Source organism: Lissotriton vulgaris, chromosome 8 (assembly GCF_964263255.1).
Source record: "Lissotriton vulgaris chromosome 8, aLisVul1.2, whole genome shotgun sequence".
Lineage (NCBI taxonomy): Eukaryota > Metazoa > Chordata > Amphibia > Caudata > Salamandridae > Lissotriton > Lissotriton vulgaris.
Window position 1 is genome coordinate 1,228,099,280 of NC_141696.1, and position 12,450 is coordinate 1,228,111,729.

The following is a 12,450-nucleotide window of genomic DNA, read 5'->3' on the forward strand; positions in this document are numbered from 1 at the left end:
TTAAGGCAAGTCTCAGGCTGCACACAACCAGGAGGAATCAAACCCAACACAGATTCATCTAGCGGCCATGCTGTTCAGTCGAGATCATCTGGATTACGTTCACAGTCAGTCATGGAACGTTTTCTAATTATCCACCAATACCTTGTCTAATGTTGACATGCATCCAATATATCGGCTTACATGGAGGAACACCTTTCCCCGTTTGTCAGCCACACTGAGATGCAGCAGAGTGGAAACCCCAAAATCTGCTTAACATATTTAAGCAGAGGTTTCAAAGTCAGGTGGGCATTTCTTTTCTTTGGGTGCTGCACCCAACATATTACTTCCTGAATGCTATATTGGGGCTCACAAGCATGGGATAACACATTTCGCCCCACCCCTCCAAAGAAATGCTCAGATTTGCGTTGACAGAGTAGACTGGCTAAGCCCTAGTCGGGAGTCACAGAACACTTACAGGAAGGCAGGCAGTAGCTACAACAGCTGCACTGAATGATTCGAATTACTATACTCCCAGGAAAAGGAGGTGAGGTGACTAAGGTAAGTTTCCTTGTATCTGCACCAATCTAAATAGATACTCTCTCAAGATCAGTTCCTATTGGTTTAATCCATTGATCGTTGCTTTCCCAGAGTGGCGGATTCTTGCCACCATACCATTTATGACTACAGTACCACCAGCTCAAGAGCTGCCTCCTGGGGTACTGCTCCAATTGACCCTTTGTCTACGTTTGTAACAGTGTAAAACGCCTCCCTCACCAACCATGTTCTCTTTGTATTATACCTGTGTAGAGGTATTCTGGAGGATACGCTGGCTGAACCGTCAGAGTCTTCGTTTCATTGGTCTCCCTTGTTTGCAGAAGCACCGAAGCGATAACTTGAAAATTGCTATTGCACGACAAAGCAATCAAAAGATGCAGAAGTAGCTTTTTACTGTGTTCAAAAACCTCAGGACGGTAATGGTCCAGACCTGGGGAGAAAAAGGTAGAAAACACATTTAATTGGAATGGTTGCTTAACAGCTCCAGAAATTCCGGAAAAGAAATATTGCAAGATTGCTTAATGGCACGGGAGCAGGCAAACCTCTGGCCAAAACATCACTACAAATGTCAAACATGTAAGCTCTTAAAATAAACGATCCAGATGTAAATTATTTATTGTGTTCTTCTTATAAACATGTTCATCTGTTTCTGTCTGCAATAAAACAGAGACAGTTTCAAACTCTCAGACGGATTGCAATAATATTTTGTTTTGAATCCTTGCCCAGCTGTGCTCGTGCGGCAGCTTTCTTCCTGTGACTTGGGTTTGAGGTAGAATAAACACTAGTTATTTGTCTGCTCACCGAGGCTTCTGCACCATGTAGTAGCATCTCTACTACCCCACATTCTGTCCTGCTGGACCCTAGGCCTTCGATGGGTTTGTTCTTCTATTTGGATTTGAGACCACTGCAGGATGTCTCTACTTTACAAGCGTGTCAATAAGCTAGACTCTACCCAGCAGAGCAGTGGTGGCTGGCTCCACCGCTGAGATTCCTTCAACCCCTGCTAGGCACAAGGAAGACATTTTGGGCACAGGTACACGACCCAATCCCCTCTCAAGTTCCCGTAGGCTCTCAAAGGTGTATCATTGTTATTGAAGTTTTCAAAACTTTCATTCGAACGCCTATTGTTGGTTCTTCTCGGTCAATCCTACAGATGTATTCCCTCTCCCAGAATGAGCTGAACCTCCTTAGATGAGGTCCACGGGCCAGGCTTTTGCTTTCTGCTGAGCCATATTATCTTGGTCTGGAAAGCAGAGCCCATGGAAGATGAGGGGACTGCTAAAGGCCTAGTGGAAAAGAGTTTCTGCCTTTGAAGGACTTGAAAACCCCATTGGAAAGAGGCATGCATCTCAACTGCTCTCAGTCGGATTGATTTGATGGCAACAGTGCCTCTGTGTTATGTTGGAGGCCCCTCTTTTCTTGAGAGGCTGAAGAGGGTCTTCTGAAAGACTTCTTCATCACACTTTAGTCAAGTCTGCATTTAAGTCGTTAGCATTCCGCCTATTGGCACCCAGTGAACAGCTCTCCAGGCTCTTAGCAATGGTGTCAATGAGGTCCCAGACACCTGGCAGACCTTGCTATTTCTAAGTCTAGCTTGAGCATAAACTGATCCAAATTCTGGTAGATACAACAGGTACATATTCTGCATGTGTATTACACACACAACATGATGTTACCTCCATCCAAAGGTAAAATCACTGGTAAATCTGATTGTACAATGCCACCGTAAGACAGTGAACTAGATTGCTATTCAAAGGCATTACTAGGACTGATTCCCTTCTTTTTTATTAATAATAAATGTGAACACGATTGGTACCTGCTCCTTTTACATATCCCCTATTTGTGAACCTATAACACTATGGATGTGTCTAAAAAACAAAAGCAACAAAAACACTGAATCAAAAAACGGATTGCACAAGGTGTGCACCATCATGTTTATAAACATCAGACTCTGCAGCTACAACATACACCTCTACCTTTGTAAAGGGCTTAACTGCTCGTAGGGTAGGTATTCATTATGCATATAGCCCTAATCAAATAAAATAGGAGGTACAGATTTCGCTCTTCTCTGTCCCTTCACTCCCTTGCTAGCAAGCCGTCCACTGCATCACATACACGAGTATAAGGTAGAGGAGGCCTGGCACGCACTGGTCCCTTTGCCAATTCTCTTACTATCTTGTAGTCAAAGGAAACATAATATGTCCTTTCCCTTTTGAGGCTTCAGTTGCTAATTTGTTAATGGGGGATACATTTCAGAATGGTCTTTTAATGAGATGACCCACTAGTTTGACTGTGGAGGGATAAGGACATGCCTCATCTCTGCCGTTCAATGTATATGCTGTATAAAGGAAGGCTCATTCATTTAGCATAGTTTTTTTCCTTTTTTAAAATTGATAAAGACATATGCTGGGACCAATCCTGCAGAGCGCTCATCAGCTCGATTGCTAAAACATAATGGATCTGGCTCCCAAAAACTGCCAAAAAACTTCTGCATTGTTTGAGTCACCGCCTTGCCCGAGAAACAGAGTACTACATCGAAAGATCAGCCTATGCAAGTATCAAAAAGCGAGGGAACTTGTGTCTCTTCGACACTGAAAGGAGGGCACTGCCATCCAGCCCAAAAGTGTCACCACTAATCTCTTCATCAATGCACATAGAGCCATCCATCATAACATAACATAACACATGTATTGCACAGCCCACATTCACTGTGCGAGGCACCTCGGCGTTGAAAAACAGGTGTTTATTGTTATCCTACTCAATTACTCATTTTTATCGACTTGAATAGGATGAAAGGCTGAGTGGGCCTGCGGGGATTTGGACCTGTGACCAGGTCACACAAAGAATTCTGGAGTATATGTGTTAGTCCACAAAGTCAACACACCTGACTTTTGGTGCATCATCCATTAGAAGGAGAAGAGAATGCTCCATCACCTCACCAACATAAATAACCACAATTCCCAGGAAATTTTTACAAACTCTTCTCTGTACCAAATCCTGGGAAAGGGGAGACACTTGCTGTAGGGAACAGCAGCCACATGATTCCCCCTAGGGCCCTGAAAGATAAAGCACTATTTCAAGAAACGTCATAAGACATGCTTGTATCCAGAAGTGCTGAATCTATCTACTTTCAGCAGCCACACCATGGAGCCTAAAGCTGCTTAATGGATGAAGAGCAACAACAATTAGTTTAATAAAAATTGATAATTAGCAAAGAAAGGAGCAGGCTGTCTAAAGTATAGATCCATTGCACTGTTACTTTTCCCCCAAACTCGAGCGCTCCTCTATGCATGTAATTAGATGTTCAGACACACTAAGTCCTTGCCACCTCTGCTATCACAGTTTACAACACTGAAGACCAATAGTTCATGTTACTCGTCTCCCGCCTCTTACTTTGGCACTCCAAACTCCTTTCAGGTGAAGGACGGTAATGTCTTTCTCTGCTGTGCTATTTGTAACATTTAGATATACAATATTTTTCTAAAGTTCGTTCCCAACAAGGGATTTGCTACCACTTTAAGCAGATCCAGCCAGCAGCACCAACTGAAATGTAGGGAAAAATCTGCAAAGATGTCAAGGAAGTGTTAAATGGTGCACTTCGTATTGTGCACCCTCTTACCCAAGAAGAGTGCATGAAGTAGCAAGGGTAGGTGGAGGGCCCAGTCCTCTCGGACGCTGTGATCTACCACCATCTCAGTCATGAAGATAACAGCAATGTTGCACCTGGAAGTGACAGAACAGGATCAAAATAGATACACAACTCTTGAAAGGGACAAGACACTCCTATCCTCCAGTTCCAAGTTCAACCAAGCGCGGCTACTCTGAGGCGGTTTAGGTCTAGCTATATCGCGGCCAGAACCCATGCTTTTAATTAATTTGATTTCAGAACACTTAATCAAGAAGTCACTTGGCTATTTGTTTTTAAAGTACTTCCAAAAAAGACCCTTTGACAGCATTCCATCCTCTGATAAATAAGGGTCAAGATAACTTATGAAGCTTGTTGAGTTACTGGATGTTCTGAGCACCTTCTTAAAGGTATGTTGGCAACGCTTGTGCGGATTCTAATTGTAGGAATTCACTTATGAAGAAACAAACCACAGGAGAAATAGCCAAAAGAAAGAATCACAGACTAACAGGAGTCTTTTTGAGGGCAATGGGCAGTCGAGCATTCCTTCTTCATCTCCAACGAGCTTTAGGCACGTCAAGAGTCTTATCTTAATTCAGAGGCAAACACATTTGTGGGAGGATAGGCAGAGGAGACAGCACTGGGAATGCAAGCTGTCCGGCTCTTATCAGCAAACTAGGCAGCCATCCAAAACCCTGTACATCAAGAGACTTTTCTTTTTCAATTTCTTGCCTCACCTGTGAAGTGGTCCTCGCGGGGTGACAGTTTCCGGGAGGTAATCCACCAGCGGGGCCCAGCACCCACCATTTGCAGGCATTGGTAACGGCTGTGGTTGGTTTGTTTCTACAATAGTCAACAGCCAACTGGTGTATGGAGAAACCGGATCATCTGCGAAGTGAAACATCAATACCATGTTAAAGCATATTAATACCAACCCACAACCTTCAGTGCAGCTGCACACAAAAAAACCCATAAAGGAATGAAAATAACGAGCGATTTCCCCTCTTTTAGCATTTAATTATGGAAAAGATGACATCATATTGCACTGAACTCATAGATATGCTTCGTTTAACTGCTTGGGAGGGTGAATGGCTAATTCGATTTTTCCAAGATTAGATCATGCACTTCTGGATTTATACTTATATTGCAGGCTTGGTAAATTGGTCATTGTTACTCAGAACTGTCACTGTTACTCGCCGCTTACTCACGCACCTTACAACTAACACCTTCTATAGGGAAAGTCATCAAATACAGGCATATGCTAACATATATTTGTAGTATAACACAAGTAAATGTAGTCTTTTGTTATACAAGGCTGCTTAATTTGCTAAAACATGACAGGCATCCATGTATGAGTGCATGTCAAAGAGTTAAATAATCGTGGACATATACAATGTAATTTTATAGCTCCATTTAGTCTCAAAACACAACATAAATATGGATAAACATCAATGAGATGGCAAAAAATACATATAGACAAATACAGACGGAATTGTTAATAAAATAAATACCATAAAACCGGGAGCCCTAGTTCTGACACAGACAACAGAACCACGTAGTAGAGAATAAACACACAGACATGCATGGAAAGCCATACAGACAAGAAATTGGCACACACACAGCACAGCTAGAGTAAAAGATATGGCCCGACACACACACAAACACAGTAATTGTATAAAAGGAGGAGATTTCTACATCAGAGACATTCACGGTAAGCAGGAAAGTGCCTTACATAAAGCCACCAAGGGAGGCAAAGTGACTGAAAGACACACAGGGAAAAACACAGAGAAAGATCAGTGATCAGAGGAGACAGTGACAGGCTTATTCATAAGTGGTTTCCTTAAAAAGCTGAGTGGCAGGTAGCAGAGGAGGGAGAAGAGACTGAAGCACACTGGTTTTGAAAAGAGAGAAGCTATGGACGGGCAACACAGAAAGCCAGCCAGAGTGTGACTAAAAGAAAAAAACATTTAGGCAAATAGAAAACACTTAAAGAAAAACAACAGGAAGGACTGAGAGACAAACAAGCAGCGAATGAGATACCGGCATCCAGAGTACAGGATTTCTGAAATAGGGATTGAAAAATACTCAAAACTTATTTGGAACCTTGCAGTGACTTTTGTGCCCTAGACTCTTTTGGAACTGAATGGGTTGCTTTTCTTGTATTGTATCTAACACTTTGCTATTTGTTCGTTTTCAAACCCTCTTCTAACACCACACAAAAATGAACTGTTAACATCCGCACACAATACTTACTCTTGTCATCATCATAGGATCCTCCAGAACTATTGCTGTATCTTGACTCCAGTCGAGAGTGCGCTCGGATTACATTGCTGAACCTTCAAATACAAGGGCACTCTGTTAAAAGCCTTTTTCAGTAGCCATCAATTATTAAAGGTGCTTCTTTCCAGCACACATCAAGCTGCAGCTGTATGACATTGTTTTCACACCAGAGATACTGACATTGTATATCTGAACGACCTTTTAAGACTGTTTGAGAATCAGCCAATCCCTCTCTAGATTTTCATTCATGCGGTTAGCACAAGGATGCTCTATTGCGAATGAGTGAGCTTTATACATATGAAATTCATTCATTCATTTCAGAAAGAAGTTTGTGGTCCCTGTACAGTGTTAAAAGCAGGTTTGGTAAAAGCATCACAGAGTCCCCCAACATTTAAATTTACAAATGCTTCTGAGAATCCCAGCCAGACCCTTGCTATTTTTTATCTCTTACTTGTGCTGAAAAGCAAGGAGAAGTGCAGGCTAAGGAAATGACACCAGAAAAGCAGTGGGTGAGGGCTCAGTCATGAAAAAGTATTTTGAATTTATTATCTTGTTGTAAACACAATGCGAACACTGTGATCAGGAGTTTATTAAAAGAATAAACCGAGACCAAGGGCATCTACTCTTCCTGCATTGCTAGAAAAAATACATTAATGAGTACATCCTCCTCGAATTTAAGAACTGGGCATTAGACAGTAAGAACATCCCAAATAAAGCTTCAAAATACCTATACCCACAAACTCAGAACCAGGCTGGCTTTCAGTAACACGTTTGATTTTGGCCCTCCGACCTTGGCGGCCATTAGTTCCAGTGTCCTTCCAATACCAGCACAAAACTCTAATGACAAATGTTACAGTGAGGATTTTTCAATGTAATATCAAGATAACTAACATCTTATGTCTCATATTAGTTGCCTGTGCACTTGGTAATGCTAATTCCCCTAAGAATATTTACAAGATCCGCACTGGAACAGTTAGAGCTGGGCTCTAACTGCACATGAGGAACTTCACTGTCCACCTTGTCTGAAACCAAAATATTTTGACATTTGTCATGAATAACCTCTTAGCAGCTATGGAACGTCCAGCTCCAGTGCTGAACGTTCCATTGCGCAGGTGAGGTTCGAACGTCCAACGGCCTACGGCAGCACTCCTGAGGTAGTGGTGCCGTCGGCCGTTGGAATAGGCGCAGCACCTAAGAGGTTAAACAGTACAGCACAAACACTACAATTGTTCAGTCCCTGTTTCTGTGATTATGTTCCTGAATCTGCACCCTTGGTGGAGGACAGTTTCAAGCAACTAATACCTTTCCTGCACAGAATTTATGAGATAAAGGAGTCCCAGCCTTACATCATAAGGAGCTGGCAAGTCCCCAAGAAGTTCTGCGACTTTCTAGAGGAATAAGGTCAAATGTTGTGTTCAATTATAAGGTCATGGAACTATTGAGGTAACTTGCAGTATCCTTTCAACATATGGCAGACAGTATTTGTAGTGTAGTGAAGTAGTGTGGCTCACTGGTTAGAGGCGGCAGACCCGAGAGCAGAGGACGGCCCGGGACCAGGGTTCGATTCCCGGCGCGGCAGGTTTCTGGACCAGGGTCAGCGGACTCGATAATTCTCTCGCCTCGGTGCCCACTCCGATCAGCGTTCACACTCGGCAACTCTGGGCATTAGCTTGCCTCATCTTCACTAACAGCCCCACCAGACCGCCGGGGATGCCTGGTCTCACCCTGGAGATACCCATTAAGGGACCATCTCTCAGGGAAGCCAGGAAGGGTTTTGCAGCGGTCGAAGCGCCTTGGGACCCTACGGGTAAGTAGTGCGCTATATAAATGCCTATACATTTACATTTACATTTATTTTATTCCTTATAACACATGGTCACCCCATTATGCTTCCAACAAAACACTTAAATCCTTGGTGTCTTGCTGTAAGGTGAAATTAAACACATCAAAAAGCAGTCAGTAATTATTGCAAAGGGATACTAGGTTCAGTTTAATGTAAGTTGTATTAAAAAAATGCTGTAGCTCAGAATGTGTAGAAACATTCAAAGAGTGTCTATCTTTCCTGTACTGGCCAATCGTATGAAAAAATAAACATGTTGCCATTACTGTCTACTGTCTGCTGATCACTGTTCATTTTAGAAAAACAGATCAGAAGAAAGAAAAGCTAGTTCTTGTTTTAAATAACTATGCTCTGTGACATGCCTTTCACCTTGGCTGCTGGATCTGGCAGAAGGCATTATGATTTCACAACTCAACTGTAATAAGCTATTACAGCTGAAATGCAACATCAGTTGATTGTTACGGGTGCCTAGTGACGTTGCAACTCGCCTGTAAGGAAACTGGAGAGGGGCTTTTATACGGGCATTGCAGGCTCCCATGTATTAGAACATCAGTATGTTACTCCTTGGTGTCTCCTGAAAAGTCTTGTTACATTTCTTCTTATTGAAGCACCATCAACCTCTGCTTGCAGTAGTTAAATGTAGATGTCATAACCTCTTTCTCCCTACTCTCCTCTAAAGAGAAGCATCTGATGCTTGCGTTGCTTGCACCTCCAAGACCTATAATCGCGGTTTTCGCACTTTGATGCTGCTAGTCTGCACGTCTTGGTTCCCCAAGGCCTTGTATTGACTGGAATATGCATCACTTTGTATCTAGAAGTTTTTGGATTCACTGCTTGATGTTCTGCTTTGACAAAACTCTGCAACAATTGCCCTGGAATTTTTGAGTTACTTAAATAGTAGGAATTATCTTCCATCACCATATATTTCACTAATAGTGTAAAGATAGATCTGTCAGCTGTCCACTTATCAATACTAAAGTGCCACTGTTTTAAGTTGTATATATATTTGATTCCCTATTCATTGTTTTGCTGCATGGTCTGCACTTTTTGATTCACGGTTGCCACTATTTTCACTAATCTGATATCTTTATTGGGATGGACAATGTACCACAATATTTACACAATAAATTGATGTATATTAATAAGCAGAAAAGGCCTAGCCCCATTAAGTGTATAAGGTGAAGATGAGATTCCCAGAATCGTGGACTTTAAAAAACACTGAAAAACAATTCCCATATAGAACATTGATTTTTCAGAAATCAGAATAACACAGTTCTACTGCTTGTTTTCTCCCATTCCGTTGTGCCGACTCATATTAATGTGGGCTTTCACTGCACAAATTCCATCCGGATCTCCCTAGTGAAAATCATTTGAGGTAGAGATGAACTGGTGGGATGTGGTAATTACCACATGTTTGAATCCTGATAAGGATTTTCAGCACAATTATAAGGAGGGTGTTTGTCTCATGTTTCCTGGCATGTGTCTATTATTTCAATCAATTTAAGAACTGACTCATGGCTATTAATCCTGCCTATAGGAATTCTGTGGCATGCTGATCAAAATTCATGTTACTCCATGACTAAAGTCCAAAGTCACAGTCAAAAAATGCTAGATGTATGTATCATGACCTATTCCCAGAGAAACCATGTTGCTTTGGACATTTAATTTCATAGCTTAATATATTCCCCCACGTGATGCGCATTATGATGATCAAGATGCCATAAGTGAAATGAGGACCACAGGAAGGACCCAAAATGTGACAGCATGGGCAACACAAACTTCCCATATTTCAGCAGGGCTAAAAATATTTTTAGACCCAGATACCCTGCTCCCACTCAAAGAATATTAACAGACTAACTGTGTTCAAGTGGGGATTTAGCAGTGCTGAAACTGCACACCAAATGACCATTTTCTAATTATGAGCATAGCACTAGCTAGCTTTGTCAACATCCTTTATTTGGGAAGTTAGAATGTGATTGCACCCTGCACTCTCACAGGGGAAAAAGTATGGAACTCCTTCCTAGGGGCATGACGCCTACCTGACCATCTCGAATTGGCCTGGGCCATACCACACAAAGTCATGAGGGAGATTCACTCATATAAATATAGTGACCTCTAAATTTCTGTGGATCTAGTATATTGGTAGAAAGATGAAAACTCATTTACTTTCTTTTCCTCTAAGAGTTCATCTAAGAAACAAAGTTCGGAAAGTACATCACAGTGGCGACCCAGGCATTTAAATTGCTTGCCCACACAAACCTACAACGCCCAATCAATGATATTTAAGACGAAACTAAAGATCCACTTGTTTTAAACCCCACGATCAACCACATTCATAAGCATTATCCATTAACTTTATGTCCTTCCATTCTACTTATGTCTTACGCCTTGCTGGTGTGTTGGAAATTAGTAGCAACGGAGGCAATCTCTTAAAAAAAAGATGTTGTTCCATTAAAACGCATGGCACTTCTTATTCCTCTTGAAGAACAGTTAAGTTAGTTCCTTAGTATGACTTATTTTTATGGGTTACGTGAAGTCAAAGTTAGTGGATAGACCAGGGTTTGACATTTTTACATGAAGTATTCAGACTATGGAAAAGTTGGAGTGTTTTTGGTTGCTTCAGAGATCCCCCTAACAAGTTTACACACCTTTCATCACTTTCTTTCATCACTTTGCCTTCATCTAGATCTGGAAAGCCATCTTGACCAGCCACAACGGTATTGCTGCTTGAGGTAGTTCCTAAAGACAGAAAGAAAGAAACGCCGCTTTTAGAAGTCAATAATGTCTCTTATATGATTTAGTATTGCAGTGAGTGTAGGGGAGTTATTTTTAAGTAGGTGAAGTTGCGTACCATGGACATAGCCATTAACTCTTGCAGGGACTGAAAGTCCCCGCAATAAGGAGTAAGTAGCATGCTCATGCTGTAAGTATTCAGCAATATAGATCACACCTGTGATTGCCAAAGGTACATTTTTCTCCGATAGCCTCCCTTTCGCTCTCAGAGTGTGACTTTATAGCACTTTATAGCACACTAAAATGTTTGTTTAACCGCTCATGACGGAGCCGCTCCGTCATGAGCATCGGCTGAGCTGTGCTCATGACGGAGCAGTTCCGTCATGGCCCTGCCGCCGCGCCTGCGCGGCACGTTCTATTGAGCGGGCGGGGCCATGACAGAACCGCTCCGTCACGAGCACAGCTCAACCGCGGCTCGTGACGGAGCGGCTCCGTCACGAGCATGCGGCCACCGCTCGCCCCCCCCCCTCCCCACCCCCCCTAGCGCTGCGGCGGAATTGCCGCCGCAGCGAAGGGGTTAAAGAACTACCTGACTAAGACATTTTCACAGAATTAATCATCAAGAAGGTGAATTACTAACAGGGGGAGGAATGTTTTGCCAATAATCAGAAATACTCAATACTGCTTAGGAAGCCATCAGATGTTTGAAGTATTCCTATTCAGGTACTGTAAGGAGGTGGTTGTGGATACTCAGAGAACATGAAGCCACCCTGCAACAGTCACCCATTACAGGGGCCATAAAGAGCTTAGAGTCCCAAGCTTTGCAGTGTGCTTCTGAACAAGATTATATGGAGTCCACATCAGGCAGGTTAGCTAGGTAAAGCATATCCACATAAAATGTGGTGTGCTGAAGGAGAAAAAAGCCTTGGTAAGCAATGTCAGTGCAGGCCATCCCTGCGAACGACAGGCAGACCCTAAACAGGTGTTTGCCGGAACTGAATAATGGAAGGTCACAAATTCCTGGAGCTGGGTCCACAGCTTCTTGCACACCACAGACAAAAAACCATGGACACCACAATCTAAGGGGACGAGAGCGGAGTCAGGTTTTTTTTTAGGAGAAGGGGGTCTCGAGACCTAGGAGCCAATAATTGAGAAAAGGATAGGACAAGGTGGGATACTAGTGAGCCGTCCACCACTGATCATCCTGAGTGAGGAGGAATGAAAAGGAGGAGCCAGCCTTCATAAAAAGCCAGTCAGGTCAAATGAAGGCTCAGAGGTAGGACAGTCTCTTACCTGAGGGACCTTTTTTGTACTGGCAAAAGCAGGAAAGGGAATAGAGAATGCAGACTGTAAGGCAGAACCATTCCTTACCTGAGGAACCTCTTCTTTACAGGTGTGAACATACCAACTCTGACATGAGAAGGACCAATACCAGGAA

The 12,450-nt window shown here is 42.7% G+C and overlaps 1 protein-coding gene across 6 annotated transcripts in view; it reads right to left on the minus strand.

Annotated features, from left to right (window-relative positions):
* Window positions 1–12,450, minus strand: part of FRY (FRY microtubule binding protein) — a 674,187-nt gene that overhangs the window by 151,837 nt on the left and 509,900 nt on the right. For all 6 annotated transcript variants that reach the window (XM_086935130.1, XM_086935129.1, XM_086935133.1 and 3 more), the window contains exons 35-39: window positions 10,928–11,018; window positions 6,413–6,495; window positions 4,897–5,047; window positions 4,154–4,257; window positions 779–964 (exon numbers count right to left, since the gene is read on the minus strand). In XM_086935130.1, the coding sequence (XP_086791256.1) occupies window positions 779–964; window positions 4,154–4,257; window positions 4,897–5,047; window positions 6,413–6,495; window positions 10,928–11,018 (615 nt within the window). The remainder of the gene's footprint in view (window positions 1–778; window positions 965–4,153; window positions 4,258–4,896; window positions 5,048–6,412; window positions 6,496–10,927; window positions 11,019–12,450) is intronic.